Raw genomic sequence first — 26,102 nt, forward strand, 5'->3', positions numbered from 1 at the left:
CCGGGACTTGCTAGAGTCTTCTAGCAGGTCCCAGCCAATGAATAATAACTGGGTGGGCCGGCCATGATGTCACGGCCAGCTCCACCCAGTTGTCATTGTTTAATGACAGTTCAGCATCCCCAGGTAACATGAGATCACGGCTGGCTCCAGCCAGCTGTCAGTTGCAAGGCTGAGCCGCTCAGTCAGCTTTGGGAGCTGTACGGGCTATAGTGAATAGCCCGTACAGCAGCCCTTCGTTTCGACTGAACAGAAGGGCTCTGGCGGCCGAAGGATCAGCTGGCACTACGGCTTATCCTTCGTCTAGCTTTGTGAATAACCCTCTTAATTAAATATAATCACAATGTACAAAACAATTGTTTATTTGTGTTAAAACTCATTTCTAGTTTAAGTTGTGTGAATACGGCACTGAATACCTGAATATTGTACTATTATTATGCAAAATCACTTTCACATTGTTGATCAACAATATGTTTTTTTCAGTGTGGAAAACAAGAGAGTATAAATTCAATTTCTGCAAATGCGCTTTATAGTAATACCTCATTTTGCAAATTAAACACAAAGCACAGCAGTGACTTACAATCATTTTACATAATTAAAAACATTTATCTTGCTATTCCTTTAATTATAGATTTGTCTCTGTTGGAGTAGAGCAATAGACTGTCTACTCTGGAGTACTTTTCTACATTGCTGTCTAGAAGCATATTAAGGAGGATTCATTAAAAGGACATATTATCAAATATTTGATGCGCTTTACCAGGAGAATAATACCCAGTTCAGCAATATTTTAATGACCAAAGGAATTTATCATTCAGTTATAATTTAATGAGCTGAATTTCTACTTCACTAATTTACACAATCACCAGATATTTTTCATGTTGCCACCTCAGAAGGCAAGTGGAGAGTTTTTAATTGTCAATGAAAGATTGATTTCTTAGAAAAAAATAATTACTTTAATATTATGGCATACTAGTAATTTCTGTAACTGTTAGCCAGATAAGGTTTGATAAAAACATAATTTTATTTAATTATTCTATGTAAAGGTTTTGACAGAAGGTTTAACCATCTAATAACTCCCCTACCCCCCAGGCCCATTATAAAAATTTGCTTTGTTCAGAACTGTAACAAAAAATACTAAAAGACAAACTATTAAAATACGAATTCTCTATGGAATACTGTGTATAATATTATAAGTCATCAAAAAACAAAGACATAAAAACAGAGATCCAAATTGTTACTTAAAATATGTCCAAAACTAAATCTTTTTTCATTCTGGATAAAGTACGAAATTGGTATACTTGGATTTGTTTTTTTTTTTACATCTGTGATCCATTAGGGAAATTCTATTTACTTAATGTCATGCAGACACAACAAAAAGTGAAAGAAAATCACTCCAAAATGAGGGAAATGCCCCTTAGATCGTTAACACCAAAACAAGTTTAACCACTTAAAGATTTCCTCTGTTCTATAACTCACATTTTTATAATTTCTCTCACTGTCAGCCTTACTGCCAGTACAAATGGGGAGAGTAAATCTTTCTAATGGGGACACAGACAGCCATAGAAACCTCTAACAAATCAAACCATCAAGCACATACAGTACTTCTTCAGAACCATTATATGAGTGAGTGCACAGCTGGAGCAGCAATACTTTCATAAGTTCAATATGCAGTAAAAGCCAGCAGACCAGGATAACATTCAGTAGAGTTTTTACTGAATTCCCAAATCAGAATAACATGTTTCAGGGGCATGGATGCCCCCTTTGCAAAGGTAGGAGACAGAGCTCTGTCTTATGAAAAGAACTGACGTCCATGGTTAGGAAACCAACATTCCCCCATTGGTAAGTTAAACAGATTTTCCTGTCCCTAGGCATAAACAGCCCCACTGCTAGGGAAAACATTGCATTTCCCTTAAGTTGGGCTTTAAGAAAATTTGGCAGTCGGACATTGTGGAGTGTATATTTTTCATCAGTCTAGAGTCAGTTAAGATTGTTAGCAGGTTTGATGAGGGTTTGCCTGGATCTGTGTTATAGGTACCACACCCCTGTAACAGGAGGTATCATAAAAGGAAAGGAAAAGTTGGGGTTTTTTAGGCAATCCAATGACAACTCCAGAGAGATAGTGGATCATATAAAATTGAGTTTTAATGTTGATATTGATTAAAAAAGAGCTGGCATATGGTATAAAAACAATCAGCTGGTCAGATTGCTCCCTATGTGCTCACTCCATTCAACCTTCCATTATAGATGTATATTGTAGACATTTAGTCAAAACAGTGTATAATGGTTAATAGAAACATAAACCAATTACGATTTCATCATTGGAACATCATACAGTACATAATGGTAAATGGTATGGTTGATGGTGAAAGAGCAATTTATTCAACGTTTCACGCACGCAGGCGCTTCTTCAGGAGAAGGGAAAATCAATATCACATATGCCCCTGTCATCAGCAGCTGACCTCATTTGTGGGCACATAATGTTGCTGAACCCAGACTATGTATCCAATAGACGCCTCTTACCTATTTGCTTAGCTTAATCCAGGTGGTGATTTTTTTTTCCGGCAAGGCAGTATATTTATGTGCCTTACTGTTAGAAGCACAATAATCAATTTATATTGAATACGAGTCTATCAATCACATAATTCTGTCCTCTTATGTTTATTGACAGGTTTAAAATGTATTTATTTTCATGTCAAATGACAAAATGGTTCACTGTATTTTTGAAAAGTATGTACAGATTAACTTAAATGTCATACAACACATTGCCTTGCTGAACTTTACATTTATCATAATTATTATTGTGTTGCTTTTGAGTTGTCAAAATACTGAGTAGTAAAATGAGCTGCTCATATTTACAAAGGAGCTGACATTTTTATAATTTTTTTAGATACACGAAAGGTCACCTAATGGATATAATTGTATTGTAAATATGTTAAAACTTTTTTTGCTCACGTTTTAATTATATAACCATATATGACCATATATGGAGTAACCATAATTAAGCATTACGTATGAAGGCTCTACTTCCTGCTTTGTAATGCTACTCAGTTATTGTTTCTTGCTGATCCCCTTATCTCAATGCAAACCTACCAGACAGTGTCTAGCTAATTGTCTTGAATATCATGAAACACCCACAGAAAGATTCCATTTGATCTTTGCCTAGGCTTTAGATCACAGGAAGGAGCTTGGAAGTTTTGAAGCTCATGGCCATAAAGAGTCCTTTTTAACTAACAACAACGGTGGGGGGATTTTTCAAAACTTGAGCAGACAAAATCTGGAGCAGTTGCCCACAAGAACCAATCATCTTCTATTCTCAGTTTGTTCAGCTAAAATTTGAAAATTACATTTTCAAATTGGTTGCCATGCACAGCTGCTTCAGATTTTGGTGTACGTTTAATAAACTGTGATAAAACTAGCTTTATCACGAGTTACCTTTACTCAGCAGATCACAACTGCCACTGTCACTCTCATGAGGGAAGACAGACTTCCCTCCTTTTCCCTCTCAAGGCTGTGACACACAGCAGGCGAAGCGAAGCAAAGGGAAAAAAACCCAACCTTCCACTTCGCACCGCACCGCAGCTTGTCTACACTGTAGTTTGTCCGGGCACAGCGGAGCTCGGGATCGCCAGCGGCAACGGAGGGGGGGGGCGCACAAACGCACGCATATTACAAGTGATTGGACGTCTCTACAGACGTTTGAACACTTGTATGTAAACAGCCAACGCTGGATGTTTACATTCAAAGCCAATTTCCCGTTCGCGCACGTGGCCTAGCGGCGGTCACGAGCGGGGTGGGTTAGGACATTTAAAAATGCCCACCCGCATTCCGTTCGCTGTCCGGCCGTTTAGGCCCCGTTCACACTGAGCAATTTATCGCGCGCTAATTCCTGCGATATCGCGGCTATTTACCGCGCGATATCGCTCTCCAATGCATGGCAATGGGGCAAAGGGTCCTGCTGTCGCCGGTCGTGCGTCGCTACAGCAGGACCCTTTTTGTAGCGGATTTTGCCGCGTTCCAGCTTGCTCAATGCAAGCATTTGCGCCATATCGCGCGACAAACAGGTTATCACAGGTTATTAAACAGCATTTTCTAGACTTTTCACTTTGCTAAGGTGAGAAAAGCCTTCTCACTGCTTATCACACTCACGGTTTATTAAACGTACACCTTTGTCTGCTCCAGTTCCAATAAATTCCCCCCAGTGTGATTTAGTAATACTGAAATGTTTCCCTTAATATGTTTGACACTAAGATGGACAAATGAATAGTGCTTATAGGAAATTATAGACTGAAAAATAACTGAATAATTATGAAGGTTATAAAGTATACCCCAATAGCAGTGCTTCTCAATGAATCTATATACTTCATCACAGAAAATAATACTGGGGTTGTGAATTTGATGTGATATCAGGAAACCACAAAATGCATTGCCACACTTGTATTTGTGCAGATCCTATCAACAACTTTAATCTGATCAACATCTATCACTGATCTCAGATAACTGGCGGTCTGTATGGAAAATAGCTGTCCACTCTGAACAATGCAGTGTTTCAACATTATATTTATGGTTAGTGCTGTTTAATAGTTCTACACATCTATGGACAGGTAACTTGGAATCATTGTGTGGGTCTGTTGATCTGAATGTAATAAATATATAAGTAGTGACAAAAATTTTTTCTGTGTTTTATGTTGTGTCTAAGAGAGGATTACGCTGAAACACATAATTTGAGGGTTTAATAAGCAACTATAACAGGTTAAGGTTTTATAGAAGTAAAATGCTCAGTCCTTAAAGCAGGCCTCCAGTCAGCAAGATAAAAATGAATAGCCAGTTAAAGGATAAAATATTAAACACAGTGTTTGCTGCAATAATTATTTTCAATGCAAACCCCTTCAGTACTTTTTTTGCTACTAGATCCTCAGTCTGATAGTCAGCATCGTCCAATCCACTTCATCTGGGCCCGGTTGTCCAGGAGCCTGTTACTGGACAGTGTAGGATGAAGCAGCACAGTGACGAGGTCACCTCTATATCACTCTGCTTTCAGCATGCTTCTAACTGGCTTCTTATACTGCTACTTCTACTCATTCCCCAGTACCGCTATATAGGAACTGCAAGAGGCTGACAGCAGATCAAATCCAGGTATTTACATTGCTTGCATTTAAAAAATACATTTAATGCTGTACTAATAATAATAGAGATACACTGCTTCAGTTTTAAAAAAAACACTGTGATTGAGCTTATGATACTCGAAGAGGACTTCGATATAGTGGGAATAGCGGAAACCTGGCTAGACAGCGCACATGATTGGGCCACCAACATAGAGGGGTACAACCTGTTCAGGAGGGACAGAGGTGGGAGAAGGGGGGGGTATGCATTTATTTTAAAAATAATCTAAATATGCATATAAGGGACGACATCACGTCAAATAGTGGGGAGGATGTGGAATCCTTATGGCTGGAACTGGACATGACGGACGATCGTCGCAAACTAATTGTGGGTATTTGTTATAAACCACCAAATATAGGGGAGGAGGGGGAGGCTCATCTACAGTCTGAAATAGAAATAGCTGGGATGGAGGGCAATGTAGTCGTGATGGGCGACTTCAATTACCCAGACATAAATTGGGCTAATGGAACCTCAAGTTCAACAAAGGCGGGCCCCTTTCTGAACATGTTGCGTGACAATTTCATGGACCAGATGGTGGAGGTCCCAACTAGGAAAAAAGCCACCCTAGATTTAATCATTAGTAATAAAGCGGAGTTAATTGAGGATATTGTTATTGGGGAGACACTGGGAAATAGTGATCACAATGTGATTACTTTCTATATTGGATACAGGATAGGGAAGCAGGCTGGTAGGACAAGAACCCTTAATTTCAGAAGGGCTAACTTTGATAAACTGCGCCACTTGGTGGGGGTCATCAAATGGGAAAATGTATTTCACCAACTGAACTCGGACCAAAAATGGGAATGTTTTAAAAACACCTTACATATTGCCATTGCCAAATGCATACCGTTGGGTAATAAAAGTAAAAGATCACAAACAAAACCTGTATGGCTTAATAAAACTGTAAAGCATCACATAAGGGAAAAGCGAGTGGCATTTATAAATTATAAGATGGAGGCGATGGCATTGTTGCTCGTTAACTACAAAGAATGTAATAAAAGATGCAAACTAGCAATACTGGCAGCTAAAATAGAGTGCGAAAAGCATATTGCCACATATTGTAAAAAACAAAACAAAATTTTTTACCAATATATAAACAGTAAAAAGGGGAGAAAGGAGCAGATAGGCCCATTAAAGGACAAAAATGGGAAGTTGGTCACAAACGACAAGGAGCGGGCCGAAGTGCTGAACACTTTTTTCTCCTCAGTATACACTCAGGAGGGAAACGAGTTTGACACCGATAATAAAACACATAGTTCATCACAAAATATAGCCAACGAGAACACTCATGGACCTATACACACACACACCAGGTTGGACTTGATGGACTTATGTCTCTATTCAACCTCAAATACTATGTAACTATGTAACTGTGATTGGACAAAGAGTAAAATTGTTATTGTCCCAAAGATTTGTGTTTTCTGTTGTATTAAATTGTATCTTCAAATATTGTGGACATCTTCTATTTAAGCATGACTACTCAGGCCCGGATTCCCACAAGGCCAACGAGGCCCGGCCTCGGGGCGGCAGGGCGCAGAGTGGCGGCAGTGGTGTCCTTGTGGGGAAGTTGCCCTCTCTACATTCAGTCCTGCTTTGCACAAGCAGGACTGAATGTAGTGTGAGGCAGCCAATTTTTAGTTTACATGTGAACTCGGCGATGTCGCTGAGATCACATGTAAACAGTGTGCAGCCGGTCCGTCCGTCCTCCCCTCCCCCCTGCACTTACCTCTCTCCTCTGGTTCCATCCTCCGACGCCGAGTCTCTCCTCACTGCAGCGAGCAGAGCGGCAGGGTTAAAAGTAACCCTGCCGCTCCGTGCAGACAGTGAGAGGGGAGAGCTGTGCTCTTCCTCTCTCACCTGTCACAGCAGTTCTAGCACAGTGCTGTGCTAGAACTCCTGTATTGGAGGTGACAGGGTCAATTAAGAGAACCTGTCACCTCCAATTGCTATTACACAGGGGATTGTTTTCTCCTGTGTGATAGCAAAAAAGTTAGGTGAAAAAAAATGTAAATTGATAAAAAAATAATTAAATAAATAAAAATTAAAACAAAAAAGAAATAATTAAATTAAAAAATTAAAAGTGATAAAAAAGTAAAAAATAAAAAAATAGTCAAAAAAATTGACACTAACCCTGCCGCCCTGCCATCTTCTGGTTGCCATTTACCATTGATGGGAAGGGGGGAGTCGGCGGGTGGAGGGGGGCGCATCGCAGAACCTGGCCTTGGGGCGGCAGGGAGAGTAAATCCGGCCCTGTCACTGCTCATTATCACAGCGCTAAGTAGTTGGAATTTACAATGTTCTTGCTATACACTTATAAGTTGTTTTTCCTTTTCCCTTATTTGCCCCTCTATAACTACTTCTGGACATCTGTTGTTGTATCTAACAAAATTCCTGCATGGAGAAGAATGTGCAGGGAAGAGAAGGAGAGTCATTTGAGAGAAGCTGTTTGAGAGGAGTCATTTGACTCACTGTTACTCCTGCTTTTCGGTTTGGTGGTCTATACAGTTGAGTAGTATCTCTGTGTACATAAAAAGATACCATTCAGCCTACAAAAGTACATTCATACTTTAGTTTGTGCAAACATAACCATTTGTGAAGGGGCTGAACCTGTGCAAAGAGATGTCACCATTATTTTGTTTATAGAACATGATGGTGATGACATATCTTCCTATACAATATCTATTAGCAGACATGAGGCTGAGAAGTTGTTTAATACACTGATATATCTGAGGTGACGGAGTGCTTTTATTATCTTATGTAGGGCTATATTGTAAACAAAAGACAGCTCCATGTGGGTAATTTCATGTGGGTAGTTCATATACAATACAGATTATTGGTTGTGCAATGGGACAGAGTCCTTTTAACACAAAGGTTGATGAATTTGGTTCTGTCAGGCTCTCATTTTTTTATCTGATGTTATTGTCTTTACTTCTACAGGTAGTACATATTATTAGTTACTTGCAGTTGAAAATGAGCCATATGATAACAAATTATTTGACTTTTCAGTATGCTTTAGTTTCCTTTATTATGATCACCGGAGTTGTAGTTAACATCTGTCTCAATATGAATTTTGATGTAGATGGTATACCGTAGAAGGCTGCAATCACAGCTAATGTATAGAACAATAAACTTTAAAGATTTGTCATTCCATTTAAGCACTGAAAATTCTGTTCTGCTTAGCCTGATATGATGGTCCAGATCTGAGCTAATTGGCAGCAGCTGTCTACTGCATAAAACTGCAGTTTTACTTCTATTTCAATTGCCTTTTATTAGCATGAGTTTCGCTCTTGGATGCTGTAGTAACATATGACTGTAGTAGCATTTCTTTTGAAAAGTAGTATAAAGTATAGGTTTACTTCTCAGTAAACATGCCCAATATAGCCCTCCTTGCCTTTTCTGAGCAGGTCAGTAAGTTTAACTACAGACCATACAGTACGTTGCCCCTCTTTACACTGAACTGGTCTGCCAATGGCCGAGCAGCATTCACAGTCTCTCAGGATTGGCAATCTATACGTTACCGAGCATGCCTCAGTGCTAGCATTACAGATAAATGGTAAATTACCCACCTTTACCAATCTGTTTTAGCTGCTTGCCTGATCTGTAGTCTGCAGTTATATTTACTTCTTTTCTCAAGAAGTAGAGGGGGTCATATAGTGGACTTTGATTTAAAAGTCAACTTATACTTTAAAATAGCTGTCTTGACAAAAGTCACGGCTGTCAAAGGTTGCCCTCTTTTGAAAATGCTAGCTTCCTGATTGTGTCTGGCTTTATTACATTTCAGTTGCATACATGATACAGGTATGCTGTTAATGGGGGTCAGAAAACTGTCAGAGGAAAATTAATGTGTTAGAAATACAAATTAACTGTAAAACAGAAAACCCTTTCTGCGCAACAATGCAGGACTAAAATATCAAAACTATACTGTTTACATGTATTTATCATGTCCTGTACTAAAAATAACTATTTGTTTTATTTATTTTTTTATATCAGGTAACAAGCACCAGACAAAAAACATTTTCTACAACTGTGGTGTGAAATCATTAAAGTAAATAAGTACAGTAAATATAGAAATGATAAACTATTACATGTTAAAATATATTTAGTGCATACACCATTCTAGTTGGGCAACAGGTCAGTATCTGTTCAACAAAGCAAAAACACTTGGCCAGTGGGAAGTCCATGAACCCTGAACTTAGCGCCAAACCCAACAGACATCTACAGGAAGCAAAACTAATCATTTTTGTAAGGCCTTTTTCAAGACTAATAGGTGAGATATTTTTGAAAAAAGGGCATGGGTAACTGGATACTGTCATGGGGGACATGCACCATTGTTTTTTTTTATCATTCATTGGAGAGAGGGCCTTTTCATGCAACCTAAAGGGCAACATTAAAAATACACAAATCATTTAAACAACATGCCTGGGAAATGCATTAACATGCATGTTGTGGGATAATATGATGTAGTCCTAGGTAGCCAGAAATGGGGAGGGGGGGTGGTAAGGGTGTGCCACCCCTTCTTGTACCATATCAGGCCACATTCCTTTTAACATTAGGGGGCAACAAAGCCCCTGTCCCTTGCAAGTCATCGTGTCCCAATGTTGAGGGATGTGGGGATTTGTGGGGGGGCTTATAGGAATCTGGAAGCCCCCTACATAAAATGGGTCCCCAGATATTTGTCACCTCCCAGGGAAATAAGTAAAGGGGTACATTAGTACTACTTATTTTACATTACCAGAACAAAAAAGAACAAAACCAAAAAAGTCAAATGTAAATAAACATAAACACCATAAAACAATCCTTTAATATTGCAGAAAAAATCAAAATAAATGTAAATAATGCTCCCAAATGTAAATCCACCAGTAGTCACAATGATCACAACAATGGATTTTTACCACTGGATGACAGGGATATTACTTACTGTACTTTTTTTGTATATTTTTCTGTAATGACATTAACCACTACACTACCGGATCAATGTTTGTTAACACACATGGTAAAATCTGTGTTTGTGGCTAGAAAATAACTTACAATGAATTTAGGCGCACACAAACACAATATAAACCCCAATTTTTGTGCAAAATAAAATATGAGGTTGTGTTTAGTAAATAGATACCAAGTATGTCAACCCATTAAACACCAAAACGTTATGGTACCCAACATTATTAAAAGGTGATGCTTTGCAGCTCATCAGTCTACCATAAATGAAAGACCTAAAAGTATTTATCTTACTCTGGCATGCGCGGTAATAACTAATATGTGTTGCTCAATCATTGTTTACACATTAAAATTTATTTCTGTCACTAAGGGGCTGACAAGCCTCCTATGTGATAGCAGTGGGAAGGTAACAGGTGCTCTTTAGGGAAACATTACAAATCTATTAGACCCTTAATGCATCCCCTGCCCTCTGCTACCTCTGATCAAGCACACTGATTACCTCCATATCCATTTGGGGAGGGGGGATGTGGGGAAAAACATTTTTTTGCTGTAAATAAAGGTCTTTTTTTTGGTAGTCAGAATGCAATTTTGTTTTTAAGGATATAAAGCATCAGCAGAAATCTAAAGACTGTATCTGTACATATAGAATACAATACAATATATACAACATATGTATTTATATAATTGTACCCAATAATGTGTATATATATATATGTAAATATATATGCAAACAGAGCTGCACATATATTAAAAATGGCAGCATAGTGATGAGTAGAAAAACAGATGGTACACTTGTCAGTGAAGATGCTGAATATTCTCTCTAGAGGAATGCCGAAATATGGTCATGAAAACAAGTGGAAACAGAAAATATAAGCCACTACTATCATTTTCACTTGTACTAGGAAGACATTGCTGCTTGCAAATGGCAAGGAGAAAACTTGCCACTAATCTGCTGGTGAAAACACTCCAGAAATGCAGTGTGACACAAATGTTGGACTGGGGTGTAGAATGCTACACCAATAACTTTTTCCTGATTTTGTATGGAGATACCCAAGTTATCTCACTGTAACATTTTACAGTAACAAAAAAAACTTGAATTAAGGACGCTTTTAGATTTGTGTGGAAAAACACAAGTATGTGGTATGCTGGGACACGTTTAAATCACAGAAACAACAAGGGGCTGATATATGCGGCATTTGAACAGTGTATAGCTGTGCAAAAGATATTCCCAGTACATTCCTGCCACTAGATGGAGCCGAGGAACATAGGAATATGCTGCACAAATGCATATAATTTAGTTTTCTTTTGCTGTTAGATGCTTGTGTAAAATTAAAGAAATACTTAGATGCTGAAATGTTTCTTGGATTCCTTATTCCATTACCTTTGCACTTTTATTTCTTATGTTCTTAATCACACATTCTAATCTTGGCCCTGCCTAGCCTGTGCATTTGCCTGAACGTTTTCTATAAAGGTTGTGTGAAAAACAAACAAACAAACAGTGTCTATGGGGTTAATTACTAAAAGAAAATAGGTCACTTTGCAAGGGAAATCTCTTTGTGAATAATACCCAATTACATGCAAGGAAAAAAAAACAACACAGGGGTCTATTCATGAAGTAGTCAAAGGATCTAGCCGTAGCTTCGGCTGATCCTTTGGCTAGCTTCGGCCCCAGGACCCCTTCGGTTCAGTAGAACCAAAGGGCTGCTGTACGGGCTATTCACTATAGCCCATACAGCTCCCGAAGTCAGTTGGAGGGCTCAGTCGAGCCGAAGGCATATGCTTTGGCTCGACTGAGCCGAGGTGAAAGCCGAAGCTGGACAAGCGGCCGGCCATTGGCCAGCCAACAGCCTGCTTCTGACAGCTGGGCGGAGCCAGCCGTAATGTTACGGCTGGCTCCAGCCTCTTGCAGAGAGATCAGCGTCCCTGGTTACCAGCTAACCAGGGACACTGATCTCCAGACAGCCTAACTCTCCCGGGCGCTCCGGGAGTCTCCCGCTCCCAGCCGCCCAGGAGAAAAACACTGCTTTTTCTTTTTTATTCTGACACCGAGCCGTTGGCTGGCGTCAGAATAATAAAAAAAAAAAAATTCACTATAGGAATGCCTTGCTAGATTCCTATTGGCTATTTCAATTTGCAATAGCCAATAGCAAACTAGCTATTGCATCCACCCACTGCTGCAGTTCTCCATCAGGTCCCCACTAGTGATTGACAGCAGCAGAGGGCAGAGGGTAGCAGAGAATACCATAGCTAGTTTGCTATTGGCTATTGCAAACTGAAATAGCCAATAGGAATCTAGCAATGCATTCCCATGGTGAAAATGTTTTGTTTTTTTTCTTCTTTTTTTTGACGGCAGCAGAACCGCCGGCCAATAGAAAACAGTTGGGCGGAGCTAGCTGTCACTGCTAGCTCCGCACAATCGTTTTCTATTATTTTTTTTCTACTTTTTAAACTATTTTTCTGTTCTGCTCGGTCCCACGAGCCGCTCAGCGGCATTCGGCTATTCACTCACTGCTGTTCGGCATCTATTAGAATAGATCGAAAAGCAGCGAGTAGCCTGCCGGAGGTTCGGCTTAGTCGAATGGATCGGCTAAGTCGAACTCCTTCTGCACTCCGGTGCGGCCGAACATGCTGAGCATGTTTGGCCGACCCAAAGCCACGCGCAGCCACCCGATGTATGGCTGATTTCAGCCAATATACGATTTAAATCAGCCGTACCAGCCTGAAGTGAATAGCCAAACAGCGTTCGGCTCACTTCGCTTCAGGTCGGTCATTCACTCGGCTGCCTACGGCAGCTTAGTGAATAGACCCCACAGTATCTTTGCTTGCACATGATTGAATGATCAAAGTCAGCAGAGCTTCACCTCATTCACTAAATTCCCTTCCAAAGTGAAAATTCCCTTACAGAGGGAACAGCCTATTTGCCTTTAGTAAATCAACTTTTAAGTGTACTAATGAGGGCAACAAACCTCACTTTTGACCAACTGTGTTAGGCACCTTGTCCTTTACATCATTGAAGTGAAACGAAACTCAGGAGATTAATCTTAAAAATGCATTCAAGTACTTTAACCATTTAAAGAAAAACTATAGCTTATTTGTATATCACTCAGCTGTAGATCCTCAAATCATCACCGAATTCATGCTGACACTGTCCTTCCTTCTGGGGGGTGGCTACTTTTTTTGGTAGCTACCAGTGATGGACTACAATCTTAGGTTTAATTTGCTAATTTATATTGAGATTGTATTCTAGCTTGGAGGGGTGGCTACTTTACAGTACACATAGGAATGTGCAAGCAGGTACTTGGTAGGGCCTCCATGATCTACCTAGCATCGGTTTAAATTTTTTATCCAGCCACAGATTTGCTCTAAATAGTCGTTATAATAATATTGTTTTCTGATAAGTGCCACAGTTAGAAGTCAAGTAAAACATGTGGAGTATGTACATGACATCATTAAACAACCATTGACGTGGCATTAAAATAACAAAATAACACAAACAAATGGCAGGTCAACAAGCTGAAACGTCATGTACAGCAAATATTCTAGTAATTGCTTACCTGACTCACAGGCAAATGTCTTTGAAGTCTCATCATGAAAGATAATTGCTACTGCATGTTTCTTGGTCTCTCGAGGCAGCCGTGTTATAGTTTTGATATTGTGCAGTTCGGTTACCTTGAACAAGAAAGACTTATGTTTATTTTCTGCAGAATAAAAATTCATCCAGGCTCTCATGACAACATGCTTTGTCAAAAATAATAAGTTACAATAACATTATTTATTACATTTGCTTGTTACTTCACTGCAAGCTGATTTTATTTGCCTGTGCTTGTAATTTACCATTTGATGACACTTTGCCAGTTTACGAATGAGTGTTGAATATACTTGCCTAATTACAGCATTGCATTCAAGACAACAAGTGAACTGAGCTGGCATACATTTTGTAAGAGAATTAATCATGGTATGTGCCATGTGCACTCTCTTTTGAAAATTATGAACTTTAAACACTCATATTTTCTAAAGTTTACAGAAACTTTAAGGCTAAAGTTTGAAACTGTGACTTAAGATGGAGCTGAAGGGAAATATCTCTGCTTGCAGCAGCTCCAGGACTGTTTTGCTTTAATAAAGTTCCCAGCATGCTTTAGCTTGTGAAGAAAGAAACAGATGCATTCTGGGAGTCATACTTTATTTTACAGACTAAGGAAGATGATCCACTACCATTCTAAGCACGTGTCTGGAGGAAAGCGTCCAAATTCCCTCTGAGGCAGCATCACTGGTAGAACTGGGCTTCCTGTCTGTATTTACAAGCTGTCACTATATTTACCTGTTTTACATGTTGATTTCTGGTTTCTATGTTCTTTTCTCACCAGTTTCATCCCACCCTGTTTTGTTGATAAAGCATCAAGATTACATTCAGTCTGGCTTATTGCAGAAAAGGAGGGTTTAGCGGCATGTCGAGTTACACACAGATCACAGGATATGTATAGCGGGGACAGAACAGTAACTGTACTTACACCTATAGCTATAACTCCTCTATACATTTGCTGCCAGTCTTATACTCACCTATTCCCAATCTGGGGAGATCTTAGCTGTGCTTCATGTCAGAATCTTCTCCAGTAGGCCCCTGTATGCATGCTGTAATCTCCATTTAGTCCTGTAAAAAGTCTGCACTCTGTACTGCACCTGAAGTATGAGCTCCCCATTTTCATGTTTTACGATTTTGGCTAGCTGACTCTGCTCCTTCTCAACACCTGTGCCTCACTATTTGCTGCCTATTACTGTGATGTCCCAATCTTAAATCACAGAATGGGATGGGCCCAGGTAGTGGTCTAGAGGTGGCTTCTTTACAATGTAATTGGAAGTTTCAACTTTCATAGTTAGTAAAATATTTATTTAAAGCACAGGTCCACTTGCCAAGTAAACCAATCTTAAGAGAAACAGGGATGCTTCCACGGCTGCAACAATGCTCACAGCATGGCTTTCGTGCTGGTGTGTTAGCTTTAATACTTTATATCTCTGACATACAACAAGTGTATAACATAGGTCTAAACACATCTCTTTGCGGGGGAGTTGATGACAATGGGCGTGCAGAGACACAGAGCTTTGTGTCCTAAGGGCCTAACAACAGACTCGGTCTTACCTGCTGGTTTGTGCAGAATTCCCACACAGAAGCACTTCCATGAACCCTCCACCACTAGGGAAGCTAAAAGCTCAGTGCTGCAGCTCTATTTTGGCCCCCAAGCTTCAGGACCATGTGCCACATCCAAGATGCTGACTTAAAGCCACACAGGGCCCCAACACACAGCCCAAGTACTCTCCACAAATGGGGCATACTTTCCCCAACGGATAAGACTGTCACAAGGGTTCTCCTTTCCTCCAGATTCCCCATCACCAAGCAATGGAAATTATGTGCAGAATCACCCAAAGGGTCAGAACATTATAATAATATATTATAATATATAATATATATATTATAATAATATAATATTAGAAACCTCCTACCGTTCCTACCAACTATGGCAAACCTGGAGGCTCTAGCTTCAAGTATAGAGGGGCATTAAAGAAGAAGGTAGAGGAGCTCAGGCAGGACATCTGGTGTATAAAAACAGAGGTCTTCACACTAGAAACGACCTCCTCTGTCTTGGAGGAACATGTCAAATCCCTGCAGACTGCATGTATATCCTATAACCACCATTTGCAATCCCCCCATCGGCACGTTGAAGATGGAGAGAATATGAGTCACTACAATAATTTGAGGATAAGAAGCATTGCTTAAGCCACAAATGTCCTAGGCATCAACACTACCATTGCATTAATTTTAAATATACTCCTCAAGAAACCATCAACAGCAGCACTGGAGCTACACACACCCAAAACCTGCCGCATAACCCTCCAAGAGATGTCCTGTGAAGTCTCAACTTTTACACTATAAAGAAGAAAATTATTTATAAGGCCTAGCTCAAAGGTCAGTTCAGTTTCTACAGCGTTACCATCCAAGCACTGCAGATGTTTTTTGCTACACCATGTAGAAAATGCCACATTAGATCAACTGAGGTTAGCTAGAAATGGCGTAACCCTTTTCCCTAATTGTGAAGAAAGACCACTAGAACTTCTTCTTGCGCACCCCTACACAGTCTCATGAATGAGTTTAAAATTTACAGAATCTTGTCAAAATTAATATAAAATTTGACAAATCTGAGCCTTAAATGTCACCGTCCCAGATCAGGAGATTTAATATCTTCAGGAAACGTTTCCTTTTAAATTGACCCCCCTCTGCAATTACATATCCATGTACATGCCTGTCTGGAAGCCTTGTTTCACTCTGAACATTCTGCCACTATTGAAACTCATTATTATTATTATACAGTATTTATATAGCGCCAACAGTTTGCACAGCGCTTTACAATATAGGGAAGACATTATAATTATAATACAATTCAAGACAAGATGGTAAGGAGGGCCCTGCCCATGAGGGCTTACAATCTAAGAGACACATACGACACATACAAACAGACCTAAACAGTTAGACATTGGGACCTTTTTCTTAGTTCAAAAGATGTAATATTCTTAATGAATATGCTCATCAGTATCTGCTCCCAGGCACTTCCATTACAGATTCTGTATTCTTCTTTAGGGTAGAAATACCAGTATTTTTACATTTAGTCTATGCACATAACTAGTTATGTAATCTATTTAGATTCTCTGATACTGTCCATTCTCTGATACAGTCGATACATTTGCCTATGTCCAGAGTGGGAACTGGACCCCCTGACCTATCCTTTTACTATGTTGCCTCACACCTGAACAGGGTACTTGACTGGTGCAGACATAACTCACAAAATTGATGGATAGGGGTAGAACAGACTATTGCTGACATTCCCCGCCAACACCTCCCATGGTGCACTACAGATATACCATTCCACATACATGACCACTCTACTATAAGCCCAATATTAGCAGTGTTCAATAAATATGCCCCACGCTTTGACATTTCTCCGTTCCCCCCTTTTTCTTCCATGTGCCCAGTCCTGGGCCATCTGCAATTCTCAGCAGGGATGTCTGATACCAGTTTCCAGTTCCTAAGGAGAGTTGTACGCTTGCTTACCACTTGCTTCCTGTTCGCCAACCATAGAGGACATGCCAAGACCTCACTTACTCTCCCCTGAGTTTCTGAAGGCTACTGCAACTGCAACATGTTCCACTCTTTCAGCTGCCCCCCAGACTTATCTAATGCCTTTATTCAGAAATGAGGGAAAGAATTGAAGACTAGCTTCTCCCCAGCTCAAATCCTACAAATCCTCCATCAGTAATACTTACTAGAAGGTTGTTACAAACTGCTCACCCGATGGCACAGGGTTCCCACTGCCCAGCACAGCATCATCCTTCAATTTCAAACAAAAGCTGGAGATGCAGGGAGGTCTATCTTCCATATTTTTCTGGAATGCCCCAAGTTCCAAACCTCCTGGCAAACAGTCACACTCATTACTCATTAGAGGTTTATAGACTTCCATGCCCCTGTGACCCTGCCTTCTTTCTTCTCCATCACAATACATTTCTAAAGAAGACCTGTAAGAACTCTTACTCATCCACTTTTTAGTTAATGCATCCAGGGCATGTATTCTTGGCATCAGTCGGAGAACCAGAGCACAGTGGTTCACCAGGCTACATGCCTTTAAGGTTATAGAGGGCCTTACATTCGCCATTAAGGAACATAGGTATTGCTCTGGAATTAGGATGACACCTTGACACCAGATATAGTTCTCTTTCTATGGCAGAGCCTGTATCCCCACCTTGTGGCATACTCCCTGTCCTTTCTACACTGTTCCTTTACTCGTTTCTTGCCCCCTCCTTATGATTTGAAGTTTAGCAGTTTCTTGTTTCTACTATAAAGAAACTCCAGAGATGGATCAATCAACTTACAAAACACAAGCACAAAACTGATTGACATCAAGAGTTTTATTATTCCTGAGTAACAACAGACAACAGACTTGTATTGCAGAACATATTGTCTTAATATGTCCAAACAGATTATAATGTCAATATCACAAGAAAAGAGAGGGCACATGGTAGGCACAGAGGGTCAAACCATTATCACATATACAAGTCAACAAATTAGGCTATGCTGCCTAAAGCTGGCTATACACCTATAGATTATCTGCAGATTTCCTATGGTCATATGGAAAAAAGTAACAGTATCTACTAGCAGTGTCTTCCTAGTCAGCCCCGCAGGCTCTCAAAATACTTGAACAATGCCTGCATCCAATCAGATTGTTCAGGTATTTTGACAGCAGGCTCAACTAGCAGAATACCGAAGCTTGGCCCAGTGGGAGATTCCTTCATCCACACGGTTTAGCGTAGATTTGTTCTGCTTGCTATAGGAGATTATGATGTACCTTTTTGATTGCTGTCAATGTAATTCTGCTCAACTGTTTCCTTCTTGGAGAAAAAAGAATTCCCTATAAATTAAAAAATTATGAAAAATATCTCTAACTTTTCTCTCCTGCAATCTTATTTTAGGCCAGTGACTCAGAACTGATTAAAGCTTAACATCAATGTTTTATTTTTTCAGACAGTGAGGGGGAGGATCAGAACCTTTGTCAGGATTTTTTTGCAGTCTGTGTACCCTTCAGGGACATCTTTTTTCACATAAATGACCACATTGCACATTGCAACAATTTTTCCTTTTCCTGCCCGCCACTTAGGTTTAGTTGGTTGTAAACAAAATACCTGGTACTTCTGGGTATGGAAAGCATATGACTCGCTCATTGGCGGACCAAGGGAACTAAGGGCTCTGGTGCAAGATTTTTTTGGGGGGGGGAACCCCTCCCCCCCCCAAAAAAAAACACAAGCCCCCAACCCAAATACCCTGTAGCAACCACAGAAAAAAAGTTGGAAAAATAGCATTGCTGTATAAAGTACTGCTGAGATTTGTAGTCCTTTATAGAGGGTCCAATTCTGCATTGCTGCAATGCAGAATGGGACCTGCTATATAGCTCTACAAATACCAGCTGTACTTTATACAGCATGCCCATCAGTTGGGCTACAAAAAATAATGATTTTATTTTTATAACTTACCTTCACCTCTTCTGGCTGTTTTCTGGTGGGGAGACTGCAGAAAAACACACCAGTGTGTGTGTGTCCATCTCAGACAGCGTGCCCGTGTACTCAGACGACTGTTTGCTGGGTCCTCACAGCCGAGGCCCAGGGCTGCCCCCTGAAGTGCCTGCCGGTTACTCCCTCCGCAGTATCCAGCGGCCTCATCTCTGCACCGGGAGTGTCGGATCATCTGACACTCCAGGAGCAGAGATGAGGGGGCCGGCCGGCTGCCGGATACCAATGTGATCATCGGACACTCCCGGCGCAGAGAGGGGGGGGGGGCCCGCTGGATACCGATTCGATGCTATCCGACGGACGGACAACGGCGGGACCCCCCATATCTGCCCCGGGGCTGTGTTATATCAGATACTGGGCCCCCCTTTAGGCTCAGGCCCCGGGGCGGCCGCCCCTGGACTCGCTACTCTTCCTCCAGTGATACAGTTATGGGTGCCTGATAAGCCAATTGCCAGGTAACATTGCTATCACTTGGGGGCAGGGAGAGAATACTTAGTCCTGTTTAAACCTAATCGAGTGTCACTTAAAACTTACACTCAGCTTTTTCTTCTTGCTTCTGTGGGTGAACAGATTGTCAATAATTAATCAATGTCAATAAATGAATAATAAATATTGTGATCAACAATCTTCAAAATATAAAATTTACACCATGTAACTCCTATTGGTGCTCTAAAGCACTATATCATGTCCATGCCATATACAGTGTCCATCCATATTTATGTGCTCCAAGTAATTAATAAAAAAATAAAATAAGTGCACCACACTTTTTCCATCCACAGTGATAGTTCTTAAAACCTGCACAACTTTTACTATGGATGGAATAAGTGTGGTGCACTTGAGATATTCAAAACGCTTTTGGATTTGTCTATTTTATATATCATTTTTATTAATTATTTGGAACACATGAATATGGATGGATGCTGTATATGGACATGATATAGTGCTTTAGAGCCTTGGTTCTCAACTGGTGGGTCATGACCCAAAAGTGGGTCGCGACCCCATGTTCAGTGGGTCGCAACATGCCTTCCTTCTAATTGAGAGACTCCTCAGCCTCCCCTAGCGCAGCACTGTCAGTTCTTGTGCCGAGCAGGTATTCAAAATATGCTGCCTTGCCCCGTGTGTCAGCTTGAGGTGGGGTGGGCTGGAAGTATGGCCATAAGGGAGCTCCATCCATATGTGCATTGCTTACAGCTCACACATGTGCCCTGTAGAGGTGTCTGGACTGGACTGACGGCACATTCTGGCTCCTGGCACCTCTGCAGGGTGTGCAAGGGAGCTGTGAAAGCAATGCACATATGGATGGAGCTCAATCACAGCACAGCAGCCCATTGAAAAAAAGCATTTAAAACATTTTGGGAGTATGTGTGAGAATGTCTGTGGTTGTGTGTGTCTGTCAGGGTTTTTGAGGGTCCGTTCACACTGGTACAAATGCGTTAATCACACAGTCCCATGCGAATAATGCACTCTACCACGCAATTGCACCTACTGCGTGTTCTGGTGTGGAAGGTGCATTGCTATTAATTTGAATGACACCCCAAATGAACCTCCCACGCACAGTTGGATCGCCTGCACCCAAATGCCCGGTACTGCAATGCCGTGCATTCCATTGCAGTGTGACTGGTGTCGTAACTTAATGACCAAGGACAAATGTGGGTCCTAATGTTACACAGGTTGAGAACCACTGCTTTAGAGCACCAATAGGAGTTACATGGTGTAAATGTTATATTTTGAAGATTGTTGATCACAATATTTATTATTCATTTAAATCCATTCACTATTTATTAGAAGTGCAGCACATTGATTATTGATATTATATTTAAGAGGTGAATTCTTCTTGTATTGCTTGCTGTTATAAAGAGATTGGCGGTAGGTTCAATTTAAGACTCATTGGGTGAACAGAGTGACAGAGTAGTGAAGGAAATTTATGTAGTTGGAGGGACAACATCAAAGTATAGTTTTTTCTTTGGCAAACCACTGGTGTAATGTAGGGCATTCATAAACACCACAAACATGAAAGATAAAGCAACAGTCATCTACATTTATATAGGTCTGTTCCCTAATCCTAGGACATATTTTATTTCTTTTAACTCCTATAATATGAAATATGTCCTAAAGTACAATTATACAGGTGTGTATCAGGTTTAGGCACCTTACTCTAAGCAGGGTGAGTCCTTAAATTTAGCTCTGACGGGCTGCAAATAGCCTAAGACAAACGTATTGTGCTGAGTGCTGTATTCAACTGGTATCCTAAGCCAACTGTTATTGTTTGCTTCTGCCTGCTGCTGGGATGTGACCCTTGCCATAAAACAAGGCCCAGTAATGATGATTATGAATATTTGTGTCTCCCTGGCCAACCAATAGGAATTAAATTCCTGGTGTTGGGGAAGGACATAAGTATTTGGGGTTGACCTTGAGAGTGGCCCTTTCTCCCGTGGGCTCCTGTCTGGGGTAGGATGTGTTATTTACTGTAGTTCTGCTAGACCTGCTGTCCAGGTAGGCCTGCATGTGCCCAGAAAGAGAGGCCTATATTTGGGGCTGAAGCTTTCCTGCCTGAGAGGGGTAAGCTGACCTAAGATGGCGTGACTTTAGGTTTGATGTACTTATTGAGGTTGACTAACTAAAGGCAAATTGGCTGGTCACTTTGCAAGGGAATTTGCATTTTGCAGGGGCAGATTTCTCATACTTTGGTGAATGAGGTAAAGCTCTCCTGACTTCTATGACCCAATAACGTGCTAGCAAAAATACAGATTTTTTATTTTCCTTCCACATAATTGGGTATTCAGCTTACCCTGTACGGCTCTCTTGCAAAGTGAACAGTCTATATGCCTTTGTTGACAATTTTTGAGGATATGTTGCCACACATGTACCTAAAATTGTAACATTCAACCTTTCTGATTATATATTGTTTATTTGTTTTTGTTTTCCCACCACCTGGGTAAAATATCTGTGTTTTGTATGAAATGCTCAACTTTCAATAAAACATTTATAACAAAACACTGCATGGTGCAATAGCATGCATACCATACACATGCTGATTGCTATAATATGCAGTATTTTTGTTTAGTCCATGACTCATTAATGTACAGTGTAATTTTCTTTTTTCCACATTACAGTGTTTCTCTAACATGTATCATATTACCCTACTTTTTATCACAGTACCGTACTACATGGGCACATATCTGCTAATGTTATAAAAAGCAACTATGGACTTGAGTTATCTGTAGAAAAAAATAATATACACTGTATATAATTTGATTTAGTGTACAAACTAACTGAAACTAAGGTTTAAGGTTTTTATTACTGCTTCACTGTAGCAGAAAATTGTGTCCAATCTGTGTGATACATAACTATTTTCTGAAGAAACAATAAGAGCTTTGAATTCCTTGAGGTGGTTCAGGGGTCACACACATCTAAAAGTCTGATGAACAATTTAACAGTAATTTGTTCTTATCAGCCCCACAAGAGAGATATTCAGCAGCACAGTATTAAGTACAGAACAGAATAAATATTTCAGAGCTTTTACAAATGTCAGCAGCACACTGGGGTTGATTTACTAAAGTAGTATATAGGCTGTTCGCTTAGCAAGGTGCATTTCCATTTAGCTTAGTATATCATCCAATCACATGCAAGCTAAAATTTAGCATTTTTAATTTTCCTTGCATGAAATTTGGTATTCACAGCTTTACTTAACCCACTTTGCAAAGTAAATATGTTCTACTCCTTTAGTAAATCAACCCCACTTTGTCTTAAAGTGAGCCCCTAACTGACCAACCTAATTATCCTGTCAAACTGCAGGTACCATGTATGTTTGTTAAGCCTTAGGTCTATTTCTGTGTGCCTGGGGAGCAAAGTAACCCTTTACACATACCTAGAGGAGGCAATCAAAATCATTCTTTTAACTCTTATGTCTTCTAGCTCATCTCCGAAGAGCTAGAAGACTTAGCCGTAAACTTATTGTGGGTATTTGCTATAAGCCTCTGAATATAGGGGAGGAGGGGGAAGCAAATCTACACTCCCAAATAGAAATAGCTGGGAGGGAGGGCAATGTAGGGCTGATGGGCAACTTCAATTACTAGGATGCCATCCTAGATTTAATAATTACTAATAATGGGGAATTAATCGAGGATATTGTAATTGGGGAGACACTGGGTAGTAGTGATAAAAAAAAAAAAAAATTATAATTATATATTTGTTCAATAAATTTATATCTTTTATATACCTATGACACTGAAGTTTATTGGACTTGTTCTTTCTGGAGCCACCAAAAAACCCCATCTTTCTCTATCCCTTCTTTTGTTATATGCTTTTACCATATCAAAGTAATAATGATTGAATGAATGAATTCAAAGTTAATTAATCAAGTAGTATTAAGTAGTATTAGACTCTCAAAAAGTATTTTTTGCCCAAACACATTTAAAGTCATCATGATTCCAAACAACTGTCACCAGCTCTCTCAGTTCTCTCTCTCTTCCTGAAATGTCTGCCCATTACAAGATCACAAGGGACAGAGCAGCCTCCAGCAGCTCTCCATCTACTAGTTTAGAGAAGGAAGGAGGGAGGAAGGAGGAATGGGGAGCAGGGGGGGAGGAAGTGAATTGCCTTGCTGTGCCTGTGTGTTTGTGGAGACACACACAACTTACTAGCACACAGAGGGGGGGCTTATTTGCTTTGCAGGATCCTATGGAGCCACCCTTGTATGTGCTAGTAAGTTGTGTGTGTCTCCACAAACAGGATATCAGGGAAATGTACAGGGGACCAGCTGATTCTGCAATAAACTAAAACCTTTACACATCCTTTGTAAGTGATTTAATCAGCATTTCAAATAGCTTAAAAACCTTTGACTATTACTATAACCTTGGCACATTATTATTATTATTATTATTACCTACTAATTATACATTGTGGATGGAACATTTATGGAAAATGCAGATTTAGATTGATGATAGCCCACGCTGTATTTTCATTAGAACCTATAAAGAAAAACAAAAAAACTGTGTGGCACCATACTGCTAAAAAGGCATTCTGACGGGTACAGCTTCAACTAAGGGATCCACACACTGCCCTCATTTACAAGCACAGTATGTGGAGTAGTCATGTATTAGTGGACTTTAAGTTTTGCTTAGAATCCCACTTTAAAATTATAACATGTGTTTAGAACAACATCAATAAAATCCCATATGGCTTATGAGTTGTTGATTGGCAATGGCTGTGGCACATTCCATAACAGAAAAATGTTAATACTTACTTTATGAAAGGTTCTGAAGTAGGCAGCTTTTTCGTCAGGGAACTTTTCTAATCTTCTTGGACCTTTGCTGGAAGCTTTCTTAAATACTAACCAACAGCGCCTATAAATCTGTAGACAAATAAAATGCATACATAAATAGGGTATTTAATAATCATGAAGCACATGAAAACTACTTTTAACACCATTTTACCATGTTACTTCTGAATTTGGCATTTTAAAAGAAATGTATTTTTTTGACTGCTTTGCTGAAATATTTTAGAGAGGCAGGTTAGTGGACTAATAAATGGAAAAAACAACTGCTACTCAATCAATGTATACTTAGTATAGGCAGTACCCAGTGGGAGAGATAATTTACTAAATGCACAATATAATACAAATATCTCCAGCACTCAGCCTTGCTAGCCGGTAAAGAGGATCCATCAAATTTGTTTCTGCTGTAGATATATCAGTCTCACTTGCATTTATATATGTGTAAGTTGCATGATCTATCAAGGTGTCTCTACATCTTTCAGTAACGTAAGACAGTGCCAGTAATCTAATATATTTTAGAATTATATAAACTAAAAGCAGACTTACTGATCAGCTACTTTATTCCTCCCTACTGTTAGTAACAAATTAGACTGGTTCTCTATACTGAGGAGCAGAGTTGAATGCAGGGGATTTTTTTATATAACTAAAGAAATGGTGGAAAATTCTGTTTTAAACAACTATTTATATATCTGACCATCTTTGTATTATCTGAATTATCATGTCTGTAGAGCCAATTCATCTTTGTGACTCATATGGTTTTAGGTTGAGTGTTATTGCTTGCGATCATTTGCACTTTGAACAGTACTCTGTTGCCAAGGTAACATTTTTTGAAAACAAGCTGAAAAATAATCTCGACTATTACTTGCCATTCTTATCATCTGTTAATTAATGTTCTTTTGCATGGAATGTTATGTTTCTTGTTTATGTGCATCAAATATTGGTAAAAACGTATAAAAACAGTTCTGTGTTTGGCTGCCCTAAGCCAAAGCTGGTGGCACTTGTGTCAATGGGGGTCATTTACTAAAAGACAAAATTTTTCACTTAGCCAAGTCAACCTTTCTTTAGTTTGACACAGAGCAATGTAAAAAATAGGTATCAATAAGCCTTTGTTTTAGTTCTTGTCGGTCCACGCTTGCCCACCTCAGCCAGGTGCTTGCACAATTCATCATTGGTAATGTGGTTGCATTCATTTTTTGCATTTTTAATATGAACTTCTTATTAATGTCCATAGTTTTGGAATTGGGTGTCTAAGAAGCTTACATAAGTGTGATGGTCAGCTGTTTTTTGAAACCATATAGTGTACTTATAAATGTGTGTAATTGCAGTCAATCAAATTTATGTCTATTATTTCTATTCACAAACCACAGTTATTTATAGGTATGTTGTTGCTGTAGCTTTTTTTTTTTTACTTAACAAAAGGTAACAAAAGAAGTCATAGGAAACCACTCTGAAAATTACAATGGCAAAAAAAATTAAAAGCCACCTATAGCTAATGTTTTCTTTAGAGATCCTCAGTCAGGTTTTTTTTTTTTTTGTCAGTGTCCCTGAAAGTTTCTTCTCACTTCCTGCCTGAAATGGGGTCAGAACAGGAAGCACAGTACAATCTCTCTAACTGGGACACAGGCAGCTG

The 26,102-nt window shown here is 39.7% G+C and overlaps 1 protein-coding gene across 1 annotated transcript in view; it reads right to left on the minus strand.

The window, feature by feature from the left end:
• Positions 1-26,102, minus strand: part of LOC108784954 (docking protein 6) — a 322,423-nt gene that overhangs the window by 167,363 nt on the left and 128,958 nt on the right. Inside the window, exons 2-3 of the mRNA XM_018553907.1 lie at positions 24,443-24,550; positions 13,647-13,761 (exon numbers count right to left, since the gene is read on the minus strand). Of these exons, the coding sequence (XP_018409409.1) occupies positions 13,647-13,761; positions 24,443-24,550 (223 nt within the window). The remainder of the gene's footprint in view (positions 1-13,646; positions 13,762-24,442; positions 24,551-26,102) is intronic.

This window comes from Nanorana parkeri, unplaced genomic scaffold (genome assembly GCF_000935625.1).
Source record: "Nanorana parkeri isolate BGI_ZX_2015 unplaced genomic scaffold, ASM93562v1 scaffold134, whole genome shotgun sequence".
Classification (NCBI taxonomy): Eukaryota; Metazoa; Chordata; class Amphibia; order Anura; family Dicroglossidae; genus Nanorana; species Nanorana parkeri.